Source organism: Dipodomys spectabilis, unplaced genomic scaffold, assembly GCF_019054845.1.
Source record: "Dipodomys spectabilis isolate Male_0828 unplaced genomic scaffold, ASM1905484v1 ptg000136l, whole genome shotgun sequence".
Taxonomy (NCBI): domain Eukaryota; kingdom Metazoa; phylum Chordata; class Mammalia; order Rodentia; family Heteromyidae; genus Dipodomys; species Dipodomys spectabilis.
Genome location: NW_024870813.1, coordinates 11,783,754 through 11,811,670, shown reverse-complemented (window position 1 = coordinate 11,811,670; position 27,917 = coordinate 11,783,754). Strand labels below are relative to the sequence as shown.

Sequence of the window (27,917 nt, the reverse complement as noted above, 5' to 3'; positions counted from 1 at the left end):
ATGCCTTAAACTTATCAGTAAGGAACACAATGATTTGGGGTGATGCCCAGATCCTCACTGCTAATGTGAGACAAATTTTTGAGCTGGTAATGGTTGCCCTTAAGGTGACCCACCTACTTTGCAGGATGCCTGGGTGCTGCAATCTGAAAAAAAAAAAAAAAAGAAGAAGAAGAAGGAATAACCAGTTATCACTGATTGTGAGGTGGGACACTTCATTACTTGTGTTTCTGAGCTGGTAATGATGTTCTGAAATCAAGCTGGATGAGCAGCATTTTTAAATAATTCTATTTTTAGTCTGGCATGGTGCTTATGCCTCTGGTCTTAGTTATTTAAGAAGCTGAGATCAAGAGGATCAAGATTCAAAGCTATTGCAAGAGAGCACCCCTTCTCTTGAAGGGGTGATATTGTCCAAAAAGAAATGTACTCATGTTGGGCACCAGTGGCTCATGCCTATAACCCTAGCTACTCAGGAGGCTGAGATCTGAGGATTGTGGTTCAAAACCAGATTGCCAGGCAAGTCCTCATGAGATTCTTCTCCAGTTAACCCCCAGAAACTATAAGTAGCACCATGGTTCAATGTGGTAGAGTACTAGCACCTAGCAAAAGACCTGAGGACAGCACCCAGACCATGAGTTGAAGTCCCACAACTGACAAAAAAAGATGTATTAATCACCTGATATATGTAATTGTAATCCCTCTGTATATCACCTTTATAATAGCAATACATTTTTTTTTGGGGGGGTCCAGTCGTGGGGCCTGTACTCTGGGCCTGGGCGCTGTCCCTCAGCTCTTCAGCTCAAGGCTAGCGCTCTACCACTTGAGCCACAGCACCACTTCCGGCTTTTTTCTTTTTGCTTATGTGGTGCTGAGTAATCGAACCCAGGGCCTCAGGCATGCAAGGCAAGCGCTCTACCACGGAGCCACCTTCCCAGCCCCAGCAATACATTTTTTTAAAGACTCAAAGTTCAAAAAGTTTGCAAAACCTCATCTCAACCAATAAAGGCAGTTGGGTGTGATATATATATTTATATATAATATATATATAAATATATCATATATCATATCATATATCATCCTAGCTACACATACAGCTCTAAACTCAAAACCCAGCACCACAAAAGGAAAAAATTCCTTTCTTCTTCTTTGTGCCAGTCCTGGGGCTTCAATTCAGGGCCTGGGCACCATTCCATTGCTCTAGGCTAGTGCTCTACCACTTGAGCCACAGTGTTAATTACAGCTATTTTGGTGCCCAGGCTGGCTTCAAACTGTGATCCTCTACCCTTAGCCTCCTGAGTAGCTAGAATTACAGGCATGAGCCACCAATGCATGGCAAAATTCTCAATTTTTGAACTTGATAAAAGTAACAAGAAAACTTTTCATTTTAAGCAAAAAAGTTCAATATTACAGCCGGGCACCAGTTGCTCAAGCCTGTAATCCTAGCTACTCAGGAGGCTGAGATCTGAGAATTATGGTTCAAAGTCAGCCCAGGCAGGAAAGGCCATGGGACTCATCTCTAATAAACCACTAGAAAACCAGAAGTGGCGCTGTGGCACAAAAGGTAGAGCACTCGCCTTGAGCTGAAGAGCACAGGCACAGCGCCCAGGCCCAGGGTTCAAGGCACACAACTGACCAAAAAAAAAAAAAAAGTTCAACATTAGAGAGATTAGAATGATTTTTATTCCATTTGAAATCTTGATTAGAAATAAATGCAGTGAGAATGAAGCTTTATAAACAGTTCAAAATTACTACATCATTATAATATGGCTTTTACATTGATTGTACATAGAGGGAAAATTAGAATTAAGGCAATAACATGTGCAACCCATGCACATTCCCTTGACACAGTCCTCAGTAAGAAGCTGTTTTAGTTAAGTGATAGTTGATATTGCTGCATGCAGTCAAGCAGTCTTGGTAAGCCATGAATAGCTTCATTCGTTATGGGGAAAAACAAATCTCTCCTACTGGCCCACAATAGCCAGAAGTAGCTTCTGGTAATCTCCACTTGTATCACTTGCAATCATTGTGGCGAGGGTCTTCTGATACATCTGAGTGAACATCTGTTTTATTTGTACGAGGTCAATCTGTATGAGGAATCACAAGTTAGGAAAAAACTGTCAAAAGAAAGCATGTGTATTATAATTTTTTGAGTAATGGTATCCTAATAATCAAAATGGGAAGAAGGGAGAAACAGCTAGTGTTAATACCAGTGCAGACTGTCCAATTGTAAGTCTGATTCTCTGCTCTCTAAAACACTGAAGGACATTAGTTATTTAAGCACTACTTAATAATAAGATGGCTATTAAAAGAATTACAAAACACAGCAAGGGTTGGCAAGGGTGTTGAGAAATGGGTACACTTGTACATTGCCAGTGGGAATGTAAAATGTTATGTGTTCTGAGTTAAATAATATGGTGGTTTCTGAAAAAAAAAAATCCCAAATGAAAGCAGAGACTTAAACAGATATTTTCACATTTACATTTGTAGCAGCATTATTTACAATAGACAAAAGTGGAAGCAACCAAAATATTTACAGACAGAAAAAGGAATAAACCAAAGGGGATATATGATACCATGGTATCATATGGTAGCTTTAAGAGGGAATGTATTTCTGACATATGCTACAACCTGGGTAAACCCTGGTGACACTAGGCTAAGTGAATGGAGTCAGTCACTAAAGGACAAATACTGTATGAAATGTAGTCAAATACAGAAAGTCTCATGGTGGTTTCTTCTGGTTGGGAGAGTTATTTAATGAGTAAGGATTTTCAGCTTTTGGAATTGGAAAAAAGTTCTGGAGGTGGATGATGGTGATGGATGCCCAACAATGTGAATGTAAGTAATTCCAAGGAATTATGTACTCAAAAGTAGCTAGAATATGTATACTTTTAAGGAAAAAAATACACTGCTTTGAGAATTTCAGTCTAAGAATAAACACAATAAATGCCATAGTCTTCTTTCAAAAAAACCTATTTACTTTCTCTGGTATTATTTCAAAGTATTATATTTTCTTTTGATTAAAAATATATAACGTAACAAAAAACATTTGAGTCTATATTTTCACAAAAAGATGAATATTCTTTTGGTGGTGCTGCTGCAGGCTTCCTGCTGTTGTGGTTAACATTCCTAAAACTTGCCATACTTTCTGTAAGAAGTGTGGCAAGCACCAAACTCACAAAGTAGCACAGTACAAGAATGGCAAGGATGGGGCTGGGAAGGTGGCTCAGTGGTAGAGCGCTTGCCTTGCATGCCTGAGGCCCTGGGTTCGATTCCTCAGCACCACATAAGCAAAAAGAAAAAAGCCGGAAGTGGCGCTGTGGCTCAAGTGGTAGAGTGTTTGCCTTGAGCTGAAGAGCTGAGGGACAGCGCCCAGGCCCAGAGTTCAGGCCCCATGACTGGACCCAAAAAAAAAAAAAAAAAAAAAAAAAAGAATGGCAAGGATTCTGTTTGCCCAGGGAAAGCGTTGTTATGATGGGAAGTAAGAGTGGTTATCACAAAGACAATTATTCCAGAAAAATGCTAAGAATATAAAGAAGGTGGTGCTGAGACTTCAATTTTTGTGGAGCCCAACTGCAGATCTAAGAGAATGCTGGCTATTAAGAGATGCAAAGTGATCCAGTTCTAAATTCCAGCTTTTGTTACAAATCATGAGGTCTAAGCTCTAACTTTTGTTATGAAGATAAAAACCATAAGGTCTAAGCTCCAATTTCTGTTATGCAGAAAATAAAATCATGAGGTCAATTTTTTTTTTTGTTGTTGTTGGTCATGGGGCTTGAACTCTGGGCCTGGGCGCTGTCCCTCAGCTCTTCAGCTCAAAGCAAGCACTCTACCACTTGAGCTACAGCACCACTTCCAGTTTTCTAGTTGTTTATGGAAATAGGAGTCTCACAGTCTTTCCTGCCCAGACTGGGAACTGCAATCCTCAGATCTCAGCCTCCTGAGTAGCTAGGATTACAGGCATGAGCCACTGGCGCCTGGCGAGATCAAATTTTTTAAAAATTGTTTTATATGGTTAATAAAAGATGCTAAATTTCAACAACTTTGATATCCAATGATAAGTCTATAAAAGTCTTCCATGAAAAGTATAAACAAAATGAAAATACAAAAAAAAAAAGCCAGTTTTAGCACTTCCCTAAATGTATAAGGCTTCAGGTGTAATCCCCAGGGCAATCAAATAAATATCAGGCCCAAACCTGGAGTCCCAGCCTCTCAGGAGGCTGAGGCAGAGGACAGCTTACATCTAGGAATTTGGTGCCAGCATGAGCAATAGAAAGTCTCTTAAGGAAATTAAATAAATATCTTCCAACTAGATCGGTATTCTCTGCACCACCCTCAAGTAGGAAATGTTCTTTAGTGCAGCACCAGGTTCTGTTTTTACTATTGTGTAAAAGTCAATATGGTGCTGTTTCTATTCTACCTCTCTTTCTTTACTTCATTCTTGAGGGTTTCACAGTTATTTAAGCAACATTTAAGAAGTCAACATTTGAAATCAAGTAAGAGCAGACAAGAGGAACTGTTGCCTTGCCTTACCTCACTGCGAGTGACCACAATCCTGACCAGGGTAGAGTCATCTGTGCCAGCACCTTTCATAGAATAGTACAGACGTTCAGCAAAGAAGGCAGGGCGACTCAGGGCACACTGCACTACAAGACAGAGATGCTTCAGACAGAAACCATGGCTTGACAAACATCTATCCCACCCACCTAACTTCACTTATCACTGCTAACCTGCACTTGTTTACTGTCCACACAACTTCTTAGAATTGACCAGGTGGCTCACGCCTGTAATCCTAGCTACTCAGGAGGCTGAGATCTGAGGATCACGGTTCAAAGACGGCCCAGGCAGGAAAGTCCATGAGACTCATCTCCAATAAAACCACTAGAAAACTGGAAGTGGTGCTGTGGCTCAAGTGGTAGAGCACTCGCCTTGAGCTGAAGAGCGCAGGGACAGCACCCACGCCCAGAGTTCAAGCCCCACAACCGACAAAAAGAAGAAAAAAAAAAAGAATTAAAGGTGACCTGGAGATAATTTCCTCTTTGACTTTTTCAGCACATACACACATACACATACACACACATTTTTGCCTGTCCTGGGGTTTGAACTCAGGGCCTAGGCTTGAGCCCATGCACCACTTCTAGATTTTTCTGCATAGTCTATTGGAGATAAGTCTCATGGACTTTTGTGCTGAGGCTGGCTTTGAACTATGACCCTCAGATGTCAGTCTCCTGAGTAGCTAAGCATGAGTCACCAGCACGTGGCTATTTTTTAATGCATCAGACAGGCAACATGAGATTCTAGAAAACTCCTTTTGGCTAATAAATCTTAATTTCTCAGTATTGATGCAATATTTTATATTTCTTTTCCCCTCCAGTGTGAAAATCTGTAGCAAATGTACTGCGAAAGCTTATTAAAAGAAATACGGACAAAAATATGAATTCTGTAAGTTAAAAGATATATATATATATATATATATTTTTTTTTTTTTTCCCTTGGTCGTGGGGCTTGAACTCTGGGCCTGGGCGCTGTCCCTCTGCTCTTTAGCTCAAGGCTAGCACTCTACCACTCAAACCACAACTCCACTTCTGGCTTTCTGAGTGGTTTATTGGAGATAAGAGTTTCCCAGACTTTCATGCCAGGGCTGGCTTTGGATTAGGATCCTCAGATCTCAGCTTCCTGCGTAGCTAGGATTACAGGCATGGGTCACCAGTGCCCGGCTAATGGATATCATTTGACTGAGAGAAAGAAATGAGATATATTCTAAGAGGATACAGATTTGAGCAGAGATTTCAAAATGATTCTCACAAATCTGACATATCTCTTTGGAAAATTCACTTCATGAAGTTTCCTCTTCACAGATGGCAAAGAAGTATTAACTGTACATATATTACTATAGTAATATTTGTAAGATATGCCTTTGTTAATATCAATGCAGTACTAATACTGTCAATAGATATGTAGTTTCCACTGTACAACATTTCCATTTCATTAGACATTTAGGCATTATATCAACAGAAACTAGCTAATTTTAAAAGGGCAAATTTCTTATTGGGCTGACTTCTTGAAAAGTATCTTTTGAAGGCTCAAAATGATATTCTGTGGTGGTATTAGGAGTTCCTTTCATTCACTTTAAAGAAAGTGCTAAAATCTATTGGATCTTCTTGTACAGTCCTCTTGAAAGGCTGAAATAAAGGTCAAATAATCTCAAAGCAAGCCACTGGTCACACTAATCATTCACAGGAAGTTATGTAATCTTTAGCCATTTAAAAACATAAATGGGCTCAGCTTCTGTGTAAGCAGATTTCTTGGGAAATCATATTAATTAAACTCACTAAATGAGAACAACAATTCAAAACCACTACTCATTTAGAAACAAAATAAAGCAAAGCTCAAAAGTATCTTACAGATGGTCTTCAAACCACTTTCAACATATCCAGAAAATTCACGACCCACGCTGCTTAACAAATCTCGATTAGCCATCTGCAAATAAAAATTACAGTTTTAAATCTGTTCACATCTTGAGATCAACACCAAACCTTCAAAAGAGCTCATACCGTGGAATAAGCCTCCATAGTAGCTCTCAGCTGAGGAAAGCTTCTTGTGGCAAGTATCATGTTAAAGCAGGATTCATCTGTTCCTAGTCTCCCCTCACCAGCTTGATAGAGACGCTGAGCATCCTCCTGAGCCATTTGGTGGTTTATACTTTGACTCTCATCACGATTTCCCTGCATAAAGGAAAGAGAGGAATTAGAAGAAAGAAAAAAAGTTCTATTAAGAAATTTTCCCCATCTGGTAACTTTTGAATATAAAGGGATCATTTATTATGGATTAAGGTATAAAATCCATCATATATATGTGCGTTTTCCAAAGACACTATATCAGTACAGCTAGCATGTTATTACACATTGATTTTGGATTTCAGTAATAGGTATCATCGTTTACTGAGTCTATGTTAAAACAAGGGGTTTCAAGTGCAATAGCTCATATCTAAATTCCCAGCTACTCAAGAAGCAAGGATCAGAAGGACTGAGGTTTGAAGCCAATCTGTGCAAAAAAAAGTTGAGATCTGCTATATTAATAAGCTGGGCATGGTGTTGCACACATGCTACTCCAGCTATGCAGGAGATCACAGGTAGGAGGATCATATTCTAAGGCCAGCCCTGGCAAAAATGAGACCCTTCGTGAAAAATACATAAAGCAAAAAGGGGCTGATAGTGTGCCTTAAGTGGCAGAATGCCTGCCTTTCAAATATGAAGTGTAAGTTCAAATCCCAGTATTACAAGGCGGGGGAGGGGTTTCAGGACTTTGCAAGCTGAATTAAACCAGAAAAATTCTGAACAAAAATATCTGTAACTGGAAATACAAATTACCAAGTCAAATGACAAAGTTATAACTCTCCTTACTAGGGAGATCAATATGCACTGTGTTGAGTTATGCTTGTATTCACTCATGCAACTAAAAGATGTGGAATACTTTCTTTGTACCAGATAGTAGGCTAAGTGAAGGGGACAAAGGGTGATAAGATCTCTGACATCAAAGAATTTTAAATCTAGGGAGAAAAGGTATAATATGGAAGCCTCATTAATTTCCTTTCATCCAGGTATAATCTTAACATGAGTATCATAAAGACATAAATAAAAATGACACATGAGCTTTATAGAAAGCAAGGCTGCTCTCTAGTGTTTTGTTACCCATATGAGGACAAAATGGAAGAGGAACAACTTGGCACAAGGAAGACTTGTCCTAAATGGGCAACTGAACAAAGCACAGAGGTTGAGGTGTGACTGAGGTAGAGCATTAGCTTAGCATGCATGAGGCTATAGGTTCTGTCTCTAGTACAACAATCAGTTAATCAAACAAATAACTACAAACAGATACATATAAAACATTTTTTAAAAAATAAAAGGTACTCAGGAAAACTTCCCGGACTATTGCCTATGGATTCAAACACACAATGTAGTCCCATTTTCTAGACAGTTACTTCTCTGTTCAAACTCTAGAAAAGGTATGGGTAGGTAGGTGGTGAGCCTGCATAAAGAGAAACCCAGCACCCCATGCGGAGTCTGATTTGGTTTTTTAGTACTAAATGTCTATTTCTGGCTTTCTTCATTTTTGTTTTAAAATACTAATTTATTTTTCATTTCCCTGCCTTGTTACTCTGTGGCAGGTACATTTAGTTTTCCTTTTTGCCATCTGCTGTATTTTCTCACTTCCATATCCCCTAATTTTTGTATATTCTGCACTTCACTCAGTTAGCACACTTTCTGTAATTACCTCTTTTGGTCTACTTTCAGATCCCTCAAGACCATTCAACCTTGTGTTCCAGCAGGACAGCAAGTAACTCCTGGCAATAATGCTAGTCATTTGTATTATGTCTTTCAAATACATTCTCATTCTCTAATTCCATTTCTAATCATTCTGAATACTGTCCTGGCTTTCTGTCACTTTTGCAGCACATTTGGGGAATCAGAATTATATTATGAACTCTAAAGCACTTTCAGTATTTGTGGCTTTTCTCACACAGTTCTCCCAACCTCTAACACTTCTAAGGCAGTCCTGCATTTCTTCAGTCAGTCAGTATAACTAGGAATACTACTAAGCTTAAACACACAGTTTTATCACCATCACAGGGCCCCAAGTGGGTTTCTAATTCTATAAAACCTTAAGGAGGAAAATTTCTTCTTACAATAGCCAGACTTGCAGATATAAATCCTAGTAATAAACACAAAGTAATCTGAACATTGGATTCTGTGCTGTTAGTGCTAAAAGTTGGCAATATTCCAAGGTGGCTATGTATTCAAAGGAATACAGATGCTCACCAACATCAGATATAATAATACATCCTCACCAACGTACAAACATTCATACTATACTCACCTGGCACATGGATACAAGTAAACGTTCAAAATGCCCTGATGTATCTGACCTAATGTCCTTTTCAAGGTCTCTGCCAAATTCTGATTGATAACATCTGACAATTTCTCGTATTTCTTGATTTGTTCTTGTACACAAAATCTCAATCAATACACGCTCCTGAGTTCCTGCTCCCTATATAAAAATTAAGAATGGACAAATTATACAAAAGGAAAAAACCCTCTGAGTTAGACATTATTATTTTATCTAATGTCTTTAGAACTGAAATGCTCTATATTTCAGACGATGCACTATAATACATTGCTGCATTACCACAAATTCAGAACCACTATAACTTGTATTTATTCTAAATACTTAAAGTACAGATAATACCTGCATTGCATTCCGTAAACTCCAGGCATCATAATATGTGGGAGGCATGAACAAGGCAAGGATCAGTTCTTCCATATTGCCACTCAATTCAGACTTGAGATCTTTGATTAAATCCTATTTAATTATAAATACAAGCTAAGTACATGTGCTCTCCAAATTTTGTCACTTAAATTTTTAAGAAAAATACAGAAAAGTAAAATGACATTGCTTTATGAATGCAAAAATTTCAAACCTGAAATATAGTAAGAAATAAATGCATACATATTCAGTTGAATGTAGTTTATTCACTGTATTTATGAACATATTTTCTTTTCTTTTCTTTTTTTTTGTTAGTCATGAGGCTTGAACTTAGGGCCTGGGCACTTGACCTGAGTTTTTTGCTCAAGTTTTGTGCTCTACCACTTTGAGCTACAGGTCTACTTCTGGTTTTAAGTAGTTAATTGAAGTTAAGAGTCTCATGGATTTTTCTGCCTAGGTTGGCTTTGAACCAAGATCCCCAAATCTCAGTCTCCTGAGTAACTGGGATTATAGGCATGAGGCACCAGCACCCAGCCATGAACACTTCAATTTTTATGGCAATGTTTAGTGGGATAGGAATGGAAGAAGATGAAAAACAGGCAGGGATTATAAGCCACAAATCCCACTGTGAGGAGATCACAATGGTGGTCATAATCTACTTACCAATGAATAATTCATATATGACTTAATATAAGGTTAAACTATAAAATTAAAGTTTACTCTAGGATGAAAATGGCTTTTAAGAGAAATACACAGTAGATCCATCACTTCCACAATCTGTAAAGTGCAGCTGTCTCTCTTTTGTAGCACAGATATAATGAAAACATAGTATCTAATACAATACAATGCAGAGTCTATAGGCCTGTGCTATGGCTCACTATAGAAACAATAAACAATAACAAAAAACGTACCTTGCCATACATGGTTTTAAAAGCTGCTTTAATTTTTTGCCTCTGATCATTGGAACGATTGGCCACAACATCCACAATTGCTTGTTCATCAGTCCCTGGAAGAGCCATGCAGGTGGATATAGGGATGAAGTCCTTGTTTGGTGACCCTAGAGGTCATCTCTTAGAATGTTTATAAGGTAGTATGTGCTTAATTAAACTGAGGTGTGGGTACACAGGAACTTGGTTTATGACATAGATTTATTTTACTTTACAGCTAATCATTTTAATTTATTGTAACAGACAAAAAAAAAAATCTGCTTTCTCACCAAATCCTTTCATCGCTTTACGGAGAATTTCTGCATCTCTCATAGGATCGAAGTTGGCAGCTGGTCGGATTGTACCTTGAGTGCCCTGAGTCATCGCAGCAGGCTGAGAATAAGAGGCATGAAATCCAACTCAGGATTCTCTGATGACAATAAGGCAATTTAAAGACTTTCCCAGATATGAGTGTTTGGGTTTGGGGGCTCAAATAAGAACATTTTATTATCAAGACTCATTCTAACAGGACCTGTCCCCTTTAGGACAGAGTTTTCTCCTGCTAACAGATGGGTAGATATCAAACTTCCAGGGGAAAAAAAGGGCCAAACTTTTACAGTTAAAGTCACAGTCTTCTCATGCTTTGGCTTCCTTATACATTCCCATATATCTACACACAGAAAGATAAGAGAAGAGACTGGTCCCTGAATAGTACAAGATGAATGACAATATTTGATATAAAAAGACAGAAACAGCAAAGGCTTTACTGAACTAGAAATGAAGTACCTGAGTTTTCAAACAGGCCATCTATCTTCATTTGCTACAGGGCCCTGTTTGTTAAAGATGTAGTAAAACATTTTGTAATTAAAAGAAGAATAAAAGTGATTAGTATGAAGCAAATTAGATACTAAAATAGCAAGTGAGTGAGTGAGTGAGTGTGTGTGTGTGTGTGTGTGTGTGTGTGTGTGTGTGTGGTGTGTGGTGTGTGTGTGTGTGTGGTGTGTGTGTGTGTGTATATACTGGGGCTTAAACTCATGGCCTTGCACTTAACTTTAGTTTTTCTGCTGAAGGATGCTACTTTACCACTTGAGCCACTTAGTTGGAGCTAAGAGTCTCTCAGATTTGCCTGGGCTGGCCTCGGCCTCCTGAGTAGCTAGGACTATAGGCACTAGCCACTGATGTGAGGCAAGGCTGCTATATTTAAAACACAAATCTACATGGAAACGAACAAAATTGCTATTTGGCAAATACATTCATGAGAACTGTTTCAAGCAAGGGTTATAACTGGATGCTAAAAGGAGATGGCAAAAGTATGCTAGGAGCCAAGATATTTGTATAGGTTTTAATGTTACATTACAGAAACCAGGAGAACATCATCCTAAATAAATGGTCAAAAGTAATGATCACTAGTAATGGAGCAAGTCAACAATAACTATCTCCAGATATGGTGTGCCTGGAAAACGTTTTTTTGGTCCTCCTGACAAAAAGTCTAACCTAATTTAATGAGAAAACATCAGACAAACCCAAATTAAACGTTTTAGAAAAACTGGTAGCACCCTCAAAAGTGTCAAGGTCTTGAACAAGAGCAATTGAGAAAGGATTCCAGATTAAAGATGACTTGATACATGACAATAAATACAATGTTGCATTCTGGATTTGACCCGTAGTCAGAAAAAGGACACTATAGGACATTAGTAAGACTTATCTGAAAGTTAGGTAGTTAAGTGTTATATCAATGTTACTTTCTGATTTGGGACACTTCTTTTGTGTGCCAGTTCTGCGGTTGAGTTCAATTGACACTTGCTGAGTTGGTTTTTTTCTTTAGTTGGTAGTGGTACTTGAACTCAAGGCCAGGGCACTATCCTTGAGCTTTTTCACTCAAGGCCAGCATTCTATCACCTTGACCCACACTGCAACGTCCAGTTTTCTGGTGGTTAATTGGAGTTAGAGAGTCTCACAAGCCAGGTGCTGGTGGCTCATGACTGAAATCTTAGCTACTCAGGAGGCTGAAATCTGAGGATCACAGTGCAAAGCCAGCCCAGGAAAATCTGAGAGACTCTTCACTCCAACTAACTCCTAGAAAGCCAGAAAGTGGAAGGAAAGTCTGCAAGACTCTATCTCAATAAACTATTCAGAAAAATCAGGAAGTGGCACTGTGGGTCAAGTGGTAGTGCTAGCTTTGAGCACAGAGAGGCTCAGGGACAGAGCCTAGGCCCTGAGTTCAAGCCCCAGGACTGGCAAAAAAATAAAAATGTCTCACAGACTTTCCTGCCCAGACTGGCTTTGAACTGCAATCCTTAGATCTCAGCCTCTTGAGTAGCTAAGATTATAGGCATGAGCCACCAGCATCCACCTATATTGTGGGGTTTTTTTATTTTTGTTTTTTTTCTGGTCGTGGGGCCTGAACTCTGGGCCTGGGCGCTGTCCCTCAGCTCTTCAGCTCAAGGCTAGCGCTCTACCACTTGAGCCATAGCGCCACTTCTGGCTTTTTTCTTTTTGCTTATGTGGTGCTAAGGAATCGAACTCAGGGCCTCAGGCATGCAAGGCAAGCGCTCTACCACTGAGCCACCTTCCCAGCCCCCACCTATATTGTGTTTTACAGAAAATTAAATCATGTATATAAAACTTACACAAGGGGGCTGGGAAGGTGGCTCAAAGGTAGAGTGCTTGCCTTGCACGCATGAGGCCCTGGGTTCGATTCCTCAGGACCACATAAACAAAAAGAAAAAAGCCGTAAGTGGCACTGTGGCTCAAGTAGAGCGATAGCCTTGAGCTGAAGAGCTGAGGGACAGTGCCCAGGTCCAGAGTTCAGGCCCCATGACTGGACCTCTCAAAAAAAATTTAAAAAAATAAAACTTACACAAGTACTATTATTATAAACATAGGTACTATCATTGCAAATTTTTGTAAGTCTGTTATTTCAAAATAAAGTTTAAAAAATTAAAATATAATGCTATGAATTAATTCAATTGTTTTCTTAAAATATTCAAGGCAACCTTAGAGGAATGAAATATAATAAAATTCATGTGAGTTAAAAATGTAGTTACCATAACATGTTTTATTTAATCAAGTATCTCAAAAATTCTATTGCTAAAATGCAAATCAGTAGAATTTCAGAATATAAAATCATCCAATTGCTTTATAAGCAATTGTAACTGAATTTAAAATTATATCCATTGACCTATTAACTTTTGTGAGGACAGAGACTTCACTCCTAAGACAGATGATTTCCCTCGCATCTAGAAACTCTTCCAAAACCTACCACTGTATTCATTTCTATCTGCTGCCTTTAGTTCTCGCATGAGCTAGAAATTGTAACAGAAAGTAACTGCTTATGCTTTTTTTTTTTTTTTGTCAGTTGTGGAGCTTGAACTTGGGCCTGGGCACTGTCCCTCAGCTCTTCAGCTCAAAGTGCGTGCTCTACCACTTGAGCCACTTCTGGTTTTTTGGTGGTTAATTGGAGATGGGAGTCTCATGGCCTTTCTTGCCTGGGCTGGCTTTGAACCGCTATCCTCAAATCTCAGCCTCCTGAGTAGCTAGGATTACAGGCACCCAGCTATGTATGCTTTAATGTTTAAAAAAATCTTTTCATGTTATAAAATGATGTCTTTGATATTATGTAAGAAAAAGCAAAAGTCAAAAGTGATTAAAAAGTTATATTAACAACCAACCTCAACAACAAAACAGTAATAAAAGGATTGGAAGTAATTACTACATCCATTAGAAGAACAGTTATTTACTTTTTCAGCAGAGCAGCATTGTTTAGCAGAGAAACTACCAGTCTGCAAGTCAGAAGAACTATAGATAGGGTCATCACAGCTTTGTCTTTTTCTAGCTCTGTGGCTAGATGTGGTTTCTCCACATCTCTGGATCTCAAATTCCTCACATCAGCAAAGTGGGCCAAGAAATCACTAAAAGATTTCTCTTCCATTACTGGAAGAAAATTGTTCTTCCTTAATCTATCTTAGCCAAAATCAAACTTGAAAATATTATACTTTTATTAATATACATGATACAAATCAGTAAGAAAATCAAGATGAAGGTAGGCATAACAGTATTCTGTATTTTTCTAGTAACTTTCTTTTTGCAAATTCTTTATTGTGATTAAGTGATTACATAATTTCATAAATTTCACAGTATTATGGGATAGTGATCTTGAAGTCACAAATACGTTCTAACTTTCATGAGGCAAATTGTCTACCATGATCTATAAAGTTTATAAGTTCTATGAGCTTTGACAATACAGTTACTTCTTCTGCACTGGATGATATGTACATTCCTTTCCTTTTATTTAGTGTCAGCTGTTCCCTCTTTCCCACTCACTCCTAGTAACTTTCATAGGACAAAAAATTAAATAAGGAAATTTATGAATAAAACAGTATTAAAATCAGTAGCTATACATATGTGGATTTCATATATGGAAAACCTGTGGATACTGAGAAATCAACTCAAAAGACTTAACGAGGGGCTGGGAAGGTGGCTCAGTGGTAGAGTGCTTGCCTTGCATGCCTGAGGCCCTGGGTTCAAGTCCACATAAGCAAAAAGAAAAAAGCCAGAAGTGGCACTGTGGCTCAAATGGTAGAGTGCTAGCCTTGAGCTGAAGAGCTGAGGGACACCGCTCAGGCCCAGAGTTCAGGCCCCACGACTGGACCCAAAAAAAAAAAAAAGACTTAACGAGTGACCATGTTTAAGCCAAGCATGTGAACCAACATTTATAATCTTAAATACTGGGAAACAGATCTGGAGGACGGCAGTTCAAGGCTAGCCTCAAATGAGTTCTTAGTGAGAATCTATCACAATTAATAAGGCAGATGGTCCTTAATTATACAGGAGGCTGTAGGTAGAAGATCTTAATCTGAGACTAGCCACAGCAAAAACACAAGAAACTTCACTTGGAAAAATAAAGAAAAAAGAGGTAGGGACATGACTCAAGTAGCAAAACATCTACCTAGGAAGCAAAAGACCCGTGAACAAATCCCCAAAACAGATAGCCAACCCCACCAAGCACTATAGGAACATAAAGTTAAAACCCATGTATCTGGAGTTGGGAAATGTGGCTCAGTTGTAGAATGCTTGCCTAGCATGTAGGAAGCCCTGGGTTCGATTCCTAAGTACCACATAAACAGAAAAAGCCAGAAGTGGCCTGTGGCTCAAGTGGTAGAGTGCTAGTGTTGAGTGAAAAGAAGCTCAGGGACAGAGCCCAGGTCCTGAGTTCAAGCCCCAGGACTGACAACAAAACACACACACACAATGTATCTGAGCCCAGGTCCTGAGTTCAAGCCCCAGGGCTGACAACAAAACACACACACACACACACACACACACACACACACACACACACACACACACACACAAAATGTATCTGAGCCCTCAAGAAATTATATGAGAAATCATACATAAGGACCTAGTAATTAGTGGACATTAGAAATCCTTACTCACTTCACTGCTATAATCCAAAGAAACAGGAGAGAAAACAGGATAGGAAGAAAAGGATTCTGTACTGATCTGAAATAAGAGTAGAAAGTTATAAAGGGAAAAAGGGAAAACCAAATCACCCTTCATAAACCACTGCCAATCACCCAAGTTCCTAGATATAACTGCTGGGAAGGGTAGCAAAGAGGAGAAAGAACTAGAACCAATGTCGAGAGCCTATGTGAATCTCAAGGACTAACTTATGAACATCATCACCTGTGAGAAGGACTTAGGGTTGTTTTATCAAACTTATCTGTATACTGAGATAGCAGATAGACCAATTAGAGCATAAGGTCTATCAGAAGCCAAGAGTAAAGCTTAAGTTACTGAGGTAAACTATTTACTGTTTCACATAAACCATTAGCATCAGCAAAGGAGGGATGCTCTTCTTTGGTATGAGTTCCCATAACCTAGACCAAACTTAAAATGTATAAGCAAAAAATTTAAAAGAGAGCAGTAGCTGGGCCCAGTGGCTCACGCCTATAATCCTAGCTACTCAGGAGGCTGAGATCTGAGGATTGTGGTTCAAAGCCAGCCTGGGCAGGAAAGTCTGTGAGACTCTTATCTCCAATAACCCACCAGAAAACTGGAAATGGTGCTGTGGCTCAAGTGGTAGAGTGCTTGCCTTGAGCTGAAGAGCTGAGGGACAGTGCCCAGGCCGAGTTCAAGCCCCATGACCTACCAAAAGAAAAAGAAAAAAAGAAAGCAGCAAATATACCTGACTAGGATAAGGAACTTGTCCTCCAGGAAACTGAGAAGGCATATGTCCTCCAGGAAAGCCACCTACATGTGACAAAACAAACAGAACAACACTCAATTTATACAACTGGTTTTACAGTTGCAACCAGGTTACGTGACTTAATATTTCCAGACAGTGTTGATCACTGTGAATATAGAAACATGAGAATATTCATGCTGTCATTAAATGAGATACTTTAAAAAATATTATGATCTGCTGTAAAATATAATGTTGTGCTGAATGTAAAACCAAGTTGGATCATAAGAGCCTTTTAATATTCCATACTTTATGTAAGTGGTTAATGAGTGTGTGTACTTGTACCACATTTAATTTAAATTCCATCTGGAATAGTTTTCAGGATATACTTCTGAAGGTGGTTTCACTTGTGGTACAGGAGTGGGCAGAAGTTCCTGAAGGATCTGCTTTTGGGCTTTGAGCCAGACTTTTTAACATAACAACAAGCTTCTCATCTCCATTTGATTCATTACATTCTTCTATCAAATAAATTTATTTCTTAAAACTATTTAATTTAGGGGATGGTCACGGAAAGTGACAGAGGAGATGAGATTGATTAGAATAAAGTAGAAACAAGTGTGGGGACACAACAATAAAATCCTGCCCTGTTTAGCTAATAAAAAGAATCTATATATTTATATTTATTTTACAGAAATAAACATTCCCTGAAGAGTATTCAAAGCATAAATTAAGTTCTCCTAGTAGCAACTGAAAGACTGACAGTGTCATGATACTGTTTCTCTCTGGACAACTGGTACCTACCAGGTAGTGGGACCTGAGTTGGACCTCCACTATAAGACTGTGAAGGTGGTTGTGGATAGCCAGAAAAGCCTGCTCCAGCTGGTGGGGCTCCAAATCCTTGTCCTGGAGAAAATTCAGTGGATAGTTTAATTATAGTTCACGTTCTCATGGTTACAGAGAAAACTTTAGAAATATGCCTACTGTTAACAGTAGAAAAGATATGTCAATAATGCTAGAATATCAATACTTTTTGTCTATATTTATCTTCTTACCAACTCTTTCCACATTAAAGAACAAATTTAAGAGCCAAGAATAATGACACACATCCATAATCCCACACTTAGAATGCTAAGGTAGGAAGATCAGGAATTTGAGGCCAGCCTGTGTGAAACAGTGAGATACTGTCTCAAAAAATACATAAATAAAATCTTACTATATTATTTTCCTTTATTGACTTATTACACAGATTGGTAAGGTTTTTTCTTTTTACTTTCAGAGAAAGCTATCCAAATAGTAGTTACTGTCATGCTAAGTGAAATAGTTTAATCTGTGTGTGTGTGCACACACACACACGCGCATGCTTGCTCATGATAGAGAGACAGAGACAGGGGGGGGGGAGGGAGAGGGAGAGGAGAGAGAGAGAGAGAGAGAGAGAGAGAGAGAGAGAGAGAGAGAGAGAGAGACAGACAGACAGACAGAGAGACAGAGAGACAGAGAGAGAGAGAGAGAGCGAACTCAGAGACGGCACTGTCCCTGAGCTTCTTTTGCTCAAGGCTAGAACTCTACCACTTGAGCCACAGCTCCACTTCCAGCTTTTTTGGTAGTTTAGTGGAGATATGGAATCTCATGGATTTTCCTGCCTGGCTGGTTTTGAACCCTGATCATCAGATCTCAGTCTATCTAAGTACTTAGGATTATAAGCTTGAGTCACCAGCACCTGGGCCTTAATCAATTCTTAAGAGTATAAACAATGAAGCAAAGTGGTATATACAGGCCCTTCAATTACTCAAAAAATTAATTCCTTTCATAGCAGAACGTTTTAGCCTGTTCCTAGCTCTCATGCCCTAAGAATCTTCTCAGCTATCCCCAAGCTAAGACAAGTGTGACCTTTCAGAAAACAAGAAGGAATGAAGAGGATAGACGAAAGAAAAAAGTACTTCAGTAGTCTTAAATCACTACTAGTTCTATGATGCATAGCTTACCTCCAGGATAGGATGGAGCTCCCCCTGGTTGTGGGGCACCAGGATAGCCTCCGGGGGCTGGATAGCCTCCTGGTACAGGGTAGCCTCCAGCTCCTGGGTAGCCTCCACTTGGAGCTGGTGGGTAAGCACTTCCTCCCATTGGAGGGAAGCCACTGGGATAGGGATACTGACCAGGAGGGGGAAAAGACTCCTGACCTGCAGGCTAGAAAATAAAAATTTTCAATGAACATGATCATAAATGTATCTCAAAAAAAGCAAACAAAAAAAACAAGGATTAATATTAAGGTTTCTTATTTTGCTTTATTCTGTTTTAAATTATTTATTCATTTTTTAGATAAGGGCGCACTCTACAGCCTAGCCTGAAGTTCAGGATCTCTTGCTTTAGCTTCCTGAGTGCTGGGATTATAGGTATGCATAACTATGCACAGCCTGCCCCATGCCTAGATAAAAAATAAAAAGAAAAAATTTTTTTTTTTTTGTCGGTCATGGGGCTTGAATTCTGGGCCTGGGCGCTGTCCCTCAGCTCTTCAGCTCAAGGTGAGCCCTCTACCACTTGAGCTACAGCGCCACTTCCGGTTTTCTAGTGGTTTATTGGAGATAGGAGTCTCACGGTCTTTCCTGCCCGGGCTGGCTTTGAACCGTGATTCTCAGATCTCAGCCTCCTGAGTAGCTAGGATTACAGGCAGTGAGCCACCGGCACCTGGCAAGAAAAATATTTTTAATTTTCAATAATCTCATTAGAGCCAGGTGTCAGTGCCTCATTCTTATAATCCTAGCTATTGAAGAGGCTGAGAGCTGAAGACTATAATTCAAAGCCAGATCAGGCAGGAATGTCTATGAGTCTTATCTCTAATTAACCACTAGAAAAAACCTGGCCCTGGAGTTTTGGCTCAAGTGCTATCTTTGAGCACAAAAGCTCAGGTCCTGAGTTCGAGCCTTAGAACCAATACATATACACACAAAAATCTCATTAGCTATCCTTTTATCTTACACTAGCTTATTAGTAGTATATTAGTCTGTCAGGAAATATTTTTGTCAGAATTTGGTTAGATTTATTTCTACTTGAGTTAAACTAGAGGATTCTATTTCTGTTTGGGAGAACCAGGTTGTCACTTTAAGGACAACTAACTTTAAGAACAACTAACAGAGCTTGTGAGTTCCCTCATTTTCCTAGCATCTTGAAATATATCTCTCTACCCTAGTGAGAGAAATTCACAGCTCCCTTGCAGCACACTTGAGCCTATGATTGAAGTGGTAAGTCCCTTCACACACAGTGTGCAACATTTTGGATCTCAGTGCAGGCCAGACAGGGCCTAGGAATGGCAGAAGTCAGTGTTCAGGAAGTTCTTTCTCTCCAGACGCAAACCTATACTACATTTCTTAAACCTCCTTTCAGTCAGACAAGACCACATGAGTGAACCCATATGAAAAAATGGTCCCTAAAGCTCTGCCCAATCCTCAGTGCTCTCTCTTGTCCTTCATCTGCCAGCCAGCTGCAGGGGTTCCAATGGAAGATTTCAAGGTACTACAGGGTGGTAGTATCTGAACAAATGAGCCAGGGAACCTGAAGCACTACACAAAACAAGACCAATGGCCCCTATACCATTGGTGATCTCAGGAAACAGGTGAGAAATGTCATTAGTGGTTATGGTAAGAAAAGGAATTATCTACTTCAACAATGAGCCTAAATGACTGAAAATGGTTGCCAGAGTCCAGTTTAAAAAAAGGGACTTACACATTATCACTCACCTAGATGGACCCCTCTTGCTAGTATCCTAAGATGACAGCCCTACTACTTGCAATTATAAAACTGAGTCATTCTTACATATACATCAGAGTAAGTCCAGTTATGGAGTGCAGGGCTAATCCTCTATCACTCTGTAATTTACCTGAGTCAAGCCATTCTTATTTTAAACCTTCTGACACAGTTTAAAAACCAGTATGTACATATGTATGTATGCTTACATACATATCTGGAGGTTAGCATTTAATTTTTTTTTTTTTTTTTTTGTCAGTCGTGGGGCTTGAACTCTGGGCCTGGGCGCTGTCCCTCAGCTCTTCAGCTCAAGGCGAGCGCTCTACCACTTGAGCTACAGCGCCACTTCCGGTTTTCTGGTGGTTTATTGGAGATAGGAGTCTCACGGTCTTTCTTGCCTGGGCTGGCTTTGAACCGCGATCCTCAGATCTCAGCCTCCTGAGTAGCTATAGGATTACAGGCGTGAGCCACCAGCGCCCGGCTAGCATTTAATTTTTTAAAATTTGTATCATGATGTAAAATGCAAGTCTCTGGCTTCCCTTGAAATACTGCCACTGGGTCTGTTTCCCTGCACAGCCTTATCAGGCTATTGTTTAGCAGCCTCCTACTTTCCAGAGATGAAGTGTGGTTTCTCATTCCGCACAGCCCATGTCTTCATGCACTAATCCCACTCAGTGCCTCTGCGCATCTGCGTTTATGACTCTTGCTCTCACACATCTGTAAGATACTTCATTGACCATTCATACATAACATCTGTTTCAGGAATGTGAATACTTTAGTAGCAATACTTACAGGATATCCAGGGAAAGGCGGGTAGCCTGTGGGGGGATAGCCTGGGTATGACATTCTGTAACAATGGTTTAAAAAAAAAGACAAGAAAAAAATCCTATGTAGTTTGTTGTTTTAAAATCTTTGAAGATACACAGAGACACACATGTATACTTCTACGGTAGACATTAACATGAGGCCAGAAACCAGTTAGGATGACTCCATTATTGTTGCAGAATTAAATATTTATTATTTCCTAGCAGACCACCATTAAAACCCCTTCTCTCTCAAAGGAATCACTAGTTAAATTACCTAATATGCTAGCAAGTAACCCAATATTTTACCATTCCTCCTTTGAAATGCCTCTCCTATTCTTTCCATTATTTATATTTTTAGATCAGGCTTCATAACATAAACCTATCTTTCTAAATTGCTTCTCCATTTATACTTCTGCTTAAACTCTCTCACCTTTCCAATTTTCCTGGACACCATCATTACCTGTTCATTTTTTTTTTTGGAGGGGGGAGGTCCAGTCATGGGTTTGAAATCTGGGCCTGGGCACTGTCCCTCAGATCTTCAGCTCCAGGCTAGCGCTCTACCACTTGAGCCACAGTGCCACTTCCGGCTTCTTCTGCTTATGTGGTGCTGAGGATCGAACCCAGGGCCTCATGCATGCAAGGCAAGTGCTCTACCACTGAGCCACCTTCCCAGCCCCATTTTTTTTTTTTAATGCTGCTTTTCAGCCAGGTGCGGTTGGCTCATGCCTGTAATCCTAACACTCAGGAGCTGAGATCTGAGGATTGCACTTTGAAGCCAGCCTGGGCAGGAAAGTCCAATTAACTACCAGAAAACCAGAAGTGGAATTATGGCTCAAAGTCTTAGAGTGCTAGCCTTAAGCAAAAAGCAGCTCAGGGACAGTGCCTAGGCCCAAAGTTCAACCTTGGCTTAAACTTTAATATGGATGTAAATTGCCTGAGGATCTTGTTAAAATGCAGACTCTAATTCAGTAGTTTCAGAATGGGAACTAAGATTCTGCATATCTAGGAAAATGTCAGATGATGCTCATGTAGCAGTGAAAATACTGCATTGTTTTGGCATTTCTAGACCTGCCATTTAGTTTACCATGTGCAGTGGCTCATGTCTGTAGTACCAACTGCTTGGGAGGTGAAGATGGAAGAATGGTGGTTCAAAGTCTGAGCAAAAAAAAAGTTAGAGACTTCCACCTCAATCATTCATTAGTTGGTCACTTGTGATTTCAATTAAGTGAGAAATTGAAGGTAGGACTTGCTCTGAGGCTAGCTCTGGGCCAACAAAACAAAGAAACATACAAAAACTATGAGGCTCTTCCTGAAAAATGACTAAAGGCCTGAGGAAGGGGTTCACGTGATAGAGCACCTGCTTAACAAGTGTGAGGCCGAGTTCAAACCCCAGTATCACTAAATAAGGAAAATGTTTTTGGTGCTTCTTTCCATTATAGGCATCCATGATTCATATTTCTTTTACATCAATATGCCAAACCAACAGTTAAAGTGTATAGCTCAGTGATTGAGTACATGCAGGAGGCCCTGGGTTCAGTGCATTGCATTAAAAAAAAAAAAGACACCAACAACTCCAACTCAGCACTTACCAAAGACCATTCTATAATAAACAGTAACCTAGGTGCTGATAAAAATGATGAGGGGGGGGAATATTCATTCTTTTGAGCATGCAACATTGACATGTTTGCTTTTATAGTGTTCCTTACAATAAGATGATAAATTAGTTATAGAAGCTAAAAGAGATGCCGAATTGAATGGATGCAATTATATTGAATCAAGTTATAAGTTACTAACTAGTAAGATAATACAAAAATTGACCCAGTCAATTCTCAAATTGTCATTTGGAATCCAAAGACCTGAGTACAAAAACAGGAGAAGATAAATGTTTTTTGCTTTCTTTTTCTCTATAGCTGGTCAGAATGAGAGTATGAAGTAAGATGACAGCTTCTAAAGAACAATCAGATATGTTGGGTACTGGTGGCCCACACTATCCTTTACTCTGGAGGCAGAGATCTGAGGATCAGTTTGAAGCCAGTCCAGACAGACTCTCTCTCCAATTAACCGGCAAAGAGGTCAGCATGGAGGTTCAAGTGGCAAAGTGCCAGCTGTGAGTGATAAAGCTGAACAAGAATGGGAGAGTGCAAGGTGCTGAGTTAAAGACCTTGCACCGACACAAATAATAAACAGACAAATATTACTACTAAAATATTAAGATGGACTAAAGGGAAAGGGGCCAGAATTGAAAAGGAAAGAAGCTGAACATAAGTTTTGCTTTTTTTTGGCTTTTGTCGGTTGTGGGACCTGAACTCTGGGCCTGGACACTGCCCCTTAGCTCTTCAGCTCATGGCTAGCACTTGAGCCACAGCATCACTTCCGGCTTTTTCTGCTTACGTGGTGATGAGGAATTGAACCCAGGGTTTCATGCATGCAAGGCAAGCACTCTACCTCTGAGCCACCTTCCCAGCCCCTGAACGTAAGTTTTTAAGATAAATAGTGTAGTTGCAAGACCAAAGACTGCATAAGCAATTTAAAGTCTCAAGAAATTATTCCACAAAGTTATATGTTTACATTTTTGGGGGTAAATTTGACCCTTAAATATTATCTTTAAGGGTCTTATGGAAATATGTCAACAGGATTTTCACAAGAGTGAAAAAAAGCAAAGACTATTTACAAATAATAAAAATTAAAACTTTAATGAATTTCAGGCTGGGAATGTGGCTTAGTGATAGAGTGCTTGCCTAGCATGCATGAAGCCCTGGATTCGATTCCTCAGCACCCTATAAACAGAAAAAGCTGGAAGTGGTGCTGTGTGGCTCAAGTGGAAGAGTGCTAGCCTTGAGCAAAAGCAGCTCAGGGACAGTGCTCAGGCCTTGAGTTCAAGCCCTAGTACTGGCAAGCAAAAAAAAAAAAAGTGGTGAATTTTGGCACGTTGTGAAGAATGTAGTATAAAGGACTAGCATGCAATTCCATTTTCTTTTTTTTTTTTTGTCGGTTGTGGGGCTTGAACTCTGGGCCTGAGCGCTGTCCCTGCGCTCTTCAGGTCCAGGCTAGCAGTCTACAACTTGAGCTACAGCGACACTTCTGGTTTTCTGGTGGTGTATTGGAAATAAGAGTTTCACAGACTTTCCTGTCCGCGCTGGCTTTGAACCGAGATCCTCAGATCTCAGCCTCCTGAGTAGCTAGGATTACAGGCGTGAGCCACCGGCACCCGGCTACCATTCCATTTTCAAGAATGAATATTGTAGAAATACTTCCACAAATGACAAATTTAATGTAAAAAAGCCATTCCTTACAGTGTTATATATAACAGAAAAGTTAAAAGCAATCTAAATATCCATCATTAAGGGACAGATAAAACATTATGAAACTTTTTTCCCCCCAATAAAACCATTTCCAATACATATCATGTGAAGAAAAACAAGGTGAAAACCGCAAATGTAGTTTGCAACATGTTAAAAAGCTATTTTCAAGGAAGTAGAAAACAGTACCTGCTTCCTGGGGAGAGAGCGAGCACAGGAATAATGAAAAATAAATTACTTTCCAGTGTTCCTGTAGAACCTTTAAAAATATGTATGGGCGGGTGCTGGTGGCTCATGCCTGTAATCCTAACTGTTCAGGAGGCTGAGATCTGAGTATCATTGTTTGAAGCCAGACCCAGAGGAAAGTCCCTGAGACTATCTCCAATTAACCACTAGAAAACCGGAAGTGGAAATGTGGCTCAAAGTGGTAGAGAGCTAGCCTTGAGTAAAAAGAGCTTAGGGACAGTGCCCAGATCCTGAGTTCAAGCCCCATGACAACCACCACCACTAGCAAAATATATGGAGTTAGGAGTGATGGTACATGTCAATACGCTGAAGGTGGAGGTAAAGAGGACAGTGGAATGCTAGGGAGCCTAGGGCCATAACTAATTTTTTTAAGGCAAAAAAGGGGCTGGAGGTGTGGCTCAAATATTAGAGGTCCTGCTGGAGAACCTGAATTAAGCTCCAGTACTGCTAAAAAATTTTTTTTTATTTCTATTTTTTGCCAGTCCTGGGGCTTGAACTCAGGGCCTGACAACTGTCCCGGAGTTCTGAGCTTCGTTTGCTCAAGGATAGCCCTCTACCACTTGAGCCAGTGCCACTTCCGGCTTTTTCTGTGTGTGTGTTAGTGAGGATTGAACCTAGGGCTTCATGCATGGTAGGAAAACACTTTACCACTAAGCCATATTCCCAGGCCCCTAAAAACCATTTTAAGTGCAGTATTCTGTATTAAAAACTTTAATTTTTTTTCCAATAAAAAGTTAAATACCCTTAGGGGGGACTTGGCAAACTACTCAACTTTTGCTCAAATGAATAAGTAAACTAGAACTTTTATTTTCTTTTTACCATTCTGTCAGAAACCACTTTTGAGAGAAGCAGAAAATCATTCTTGGTTCTCCAAATTACTTCCACCCAGTGAGTCAGCTCCTAAAAGGGTGGGGTCCTACTATGGGAGTTTCGGATGGCATGAAGCCCAGGAACCAAAAAGGCAGCTGTTGCAAATTTATGAAGGAAAAACAATTCCCCCTCCACCTGCCCCCGCCCCTCCCAAATACTGTGACTTCAACTGGGAAACATCAACAGATCCAATTTTCCAAGACCTGCCTTAGGGTCTGAAAGGAACTGCAGTCTGGTGATTTGGATAAAGAACGTGGAAATTCAGTATGGTTCCAAATAGGCCAGAAAAGTGAACACCCCAAGTAGTATTCCCCGTTCTGTGGCCCAAATGACCTATTCTAACAGTTATGTGATGCCTGAAACACCTTCCTGGTTCCTCATTACACTTTTAAGAATGTAATTAGGACTTTATCAGGCTAACTTGCTATCAGCTGGCAGCAATTAAGGAGTACGAGGCAGTGGGAAAGATATTGCCTATCTGCTTTGTGTCCCCAAAATGGTGGCTGTCAGTCATCTCCTGGAGCACCTAGGGTTCCTTAGAAAGTGTGAGCACAAGAAGGGCTGATCAGCCACACGCTTGTTGCAGGGCAAGGAAACGAATCAGATCTGTAATGCCATTTCCTAGAACGGTTTCCAAGAACTACTGTAGGCTGAGCCAGTAATCGGCGTCAGGTTTATGAAATTCTGCACTAGGCCTCACTAAACACAAATGCCCTAAGTTCCCCTCCGTTTGCTGTGTCACCTACCACACCTGGCTGCTCGGTTTTCCCTAGTGGGCCTCCCCGGAGGTGACTTCAGTAGGGACGTCCTCTGGCCTTTCGCTTCTCCACCCTGAGCCCACCTGTCCTCGGAGGCCGAGGAGCCAAGGCTCCCTCCGACTCAGGCCTCGCCCAAGGCCGTCAGGCCCTCGGGAGCCGCCCTGCCCGGTTACCCCCCAGGCCCGCCGAAGCCACCCCGCCCCGCACGGCCCCTGCCCCGCAGCCGGGGTCTCCAGACCCGCGCCCGAGGCATCGACACCGCTCCCCGCCTCCAACGGGGACGGAGGACCCCACGGTGGAAGGGGGCGGTGGCCGGGGGGAACTCGCGGGCTGAAACGAGCAGAGGGGCGTCGTTCGTGCTCACCTGACCCGGGGAGTAGCGTCACAGCCCGCCCGCTGGTGCGCAAGAGGAAGCCACGGCGGGCGGGACGGGGCGGGGCGGGGCGGGGCCAGACTGCGACCCGGCAGCCGGCCGCACCCGAGCGGGGAACGCCCCCGGGATCCAGCGCGGGAGGGCGGGGAGCACTCACCGTCCCTTGGTAGCCAAGCCGGTTAGGCCACACACCTCCCTACCGAGAAGTTGCCGCCGCTCAACTTTGGGAGAAAAATCTTGAACCTCTAGAGTGGGAAGCCTGGGCAAACTCTATGGCCGACGGAGAAATGAATACTTGTTGTGAATGCTAGATGGTTGGTACTGGAGAGGTACTCATCAAAATATTCCTTCAAACACTGTGACATTTCCCACTCCATCTGTCAAATAGTCTTCCTTTCCTGGATACAAGGTCTTTAGGATCAGAGATGATTTTTTTGTGGCGGTATTGGAGTTTGAATTCAGGGCCTTGGGCTGGGAAGGTGGCTCAGTGGTAAAGCGCTTGCCTTGCATGCCTGAGGCCCTGGGTTCGATTCCTCAGCACCACATAAGCAAAAAGAAAAAACCCGGAAGTGGCGCTGTGGCTCAAGTGGTAGGGCACTAGCCTTGAGCTGAAGAGCTGAGGGACAGCGCCCAGGCCCAGAGTTCAGGCCCCACAACCGGACCAAAAAAAAAAAAAAAGAATTCGGGGCCTTGAGATCACTAGGCAAGCACTCTACCACTGAAGTCCTTTTTGCTTTAGTTTCTTTCCTGGAGGGTCCCACAATTTGGGACCAGGATTCCCCTGCCACCTCCAAGTAGCGAGGGTTACAGGTGCACACGACCATGGCTAGCTTGCTTGTTATGTGGAGTATGGTAACTTTTGTCTTGTCTGGCCTTGCACCATGATCTCTTGAGTACCTTGTGAACAACTGGGATCATAGGTGTGTACCATTCAGTTCTAACCTTGTGAACAACTGGGATCATAGGTGTGTACCATTCAGTTCTAAGCAAGTGAGACTTGAACTCAGGGCCTGGGCACTGTTCCTGAGCTTCTTTTTGTTCAAGGCTAGCACTCTACCACTTGAGCCACAGTGCCATTTCCAGCTCTTTGTTTATGTGGTATTGAGGAATCAGACCCAGGGCTTCATCATGCATGCTAGGCAAACATTCTACCACTAAGCCACATTCCCAGACCCTTACCTTTATTAACCTTACAAACTTATTACAGTAATAACAAAACATGCATAGGAGCTCATGTCTGTTATTCTGGCTATTCACGAGGCTAAGATCTGAGGGGCCCTGTTCAAAGACAGTTTGGGGAAGGCAAATAATGTGACTTTTATATCCAATTAATCACAAAAAAAGCCAGAAATGGAGCTGTGGTTCAAGTAGTAGAGTGCCAACCTTGAACACAACACACATACCCCCTGGAAGGCCACCTTGTGTTCACTTTTCTATAGAAGCTACTTTGCTTCTC

At 40.9% G+C, this 27,917-nt stretch overlaps 1 protein-coding gene and 1 non-coding gene across 4 annotated transcripts; one reads left to right on the top strand and one right to left on the bottom strand.

The window, feature by feature from the left end:
- On the top strand, positions 1–150 carry LOC122116606. Its single transcript, XR_006148994.1, has one exon. It is a non-coding gene; the product is annotated as a U12 minor spliceosomal RNA (small nuclear RNA).
- A 1,507-nt stretch (positions 151–1,657) lies between these two features.
- Positions 1,658–26,499, bottom strand: Anxa7 (annexin A7). 3 transcript variants are annotated; one of them, XM_042690243.1, is made up of 13 exons: positions 26,453–26,499; positions 20,902–20,956; positions 18,354–18,555; positions 17,173–17,274; positions 16,375–16,439; positions 10,475–10,577; positions 10,170–10,264; positions 9,241–9,354; positions 8,872–9,042; positions 6,549–6,719; positions 6,399–6,474; positions 4,528–4,640; positions 1,658–2,081 (listed from the first exon to the last, which is right to left on the bottom strand). In XM_042690243.1, the coding sequence occupies exons 2-13, from the start codon at positions 20,953–20,955 to the stop codon at positions 1,959–1,961; spliced, it is 1,389 nt and encodes a 462-aa protein (XP_042546177.1). In that variant the 5' UTR covers position 20,956; positions 26,453–26,499; the 3' UTR covers positions 1,658–1,958. The 3 variants fall into 3 exon arrangements, with proteins under 3 accessions (XP_042546177.1, XP_042546179.1, XP_042546178.1); XM_042690245.1 differs by lacking the exon at positions 26,453–26,499 and adding an exon at positions 26,082–26,100; XM_042690244.1 differs by lacking the exon at positions 26,453–26,499 and adding an exon at positions 26,077–26,095.
- Between the last annotated feature and the right edge of the window lie 1,418 nt (positions 26,500–27,917).

Coding starts and splice junctions, on each gene's coding strand:
- Anxa7 (XM_042690243.1), bottom strand. CDS start 20,955: ATGTCATACCCAGGCTATCCCCCCACAGGCTACCCGCCTTTCCCTGGA. Junction 9,355..10,169: donor TTAAAACCATGTATGGCAAG/GTACGTTTTTTG, acceptor ATAATTAAATAG/GATTTAATCAAAGATCTCAA. Junction 6,720..8,871: donor TACTTGTATCCATGTGCCAG/GTGAGTATAGTA, acceptor TCCTTTATGCAG/GGAAATCGTGATGAGAGTCA.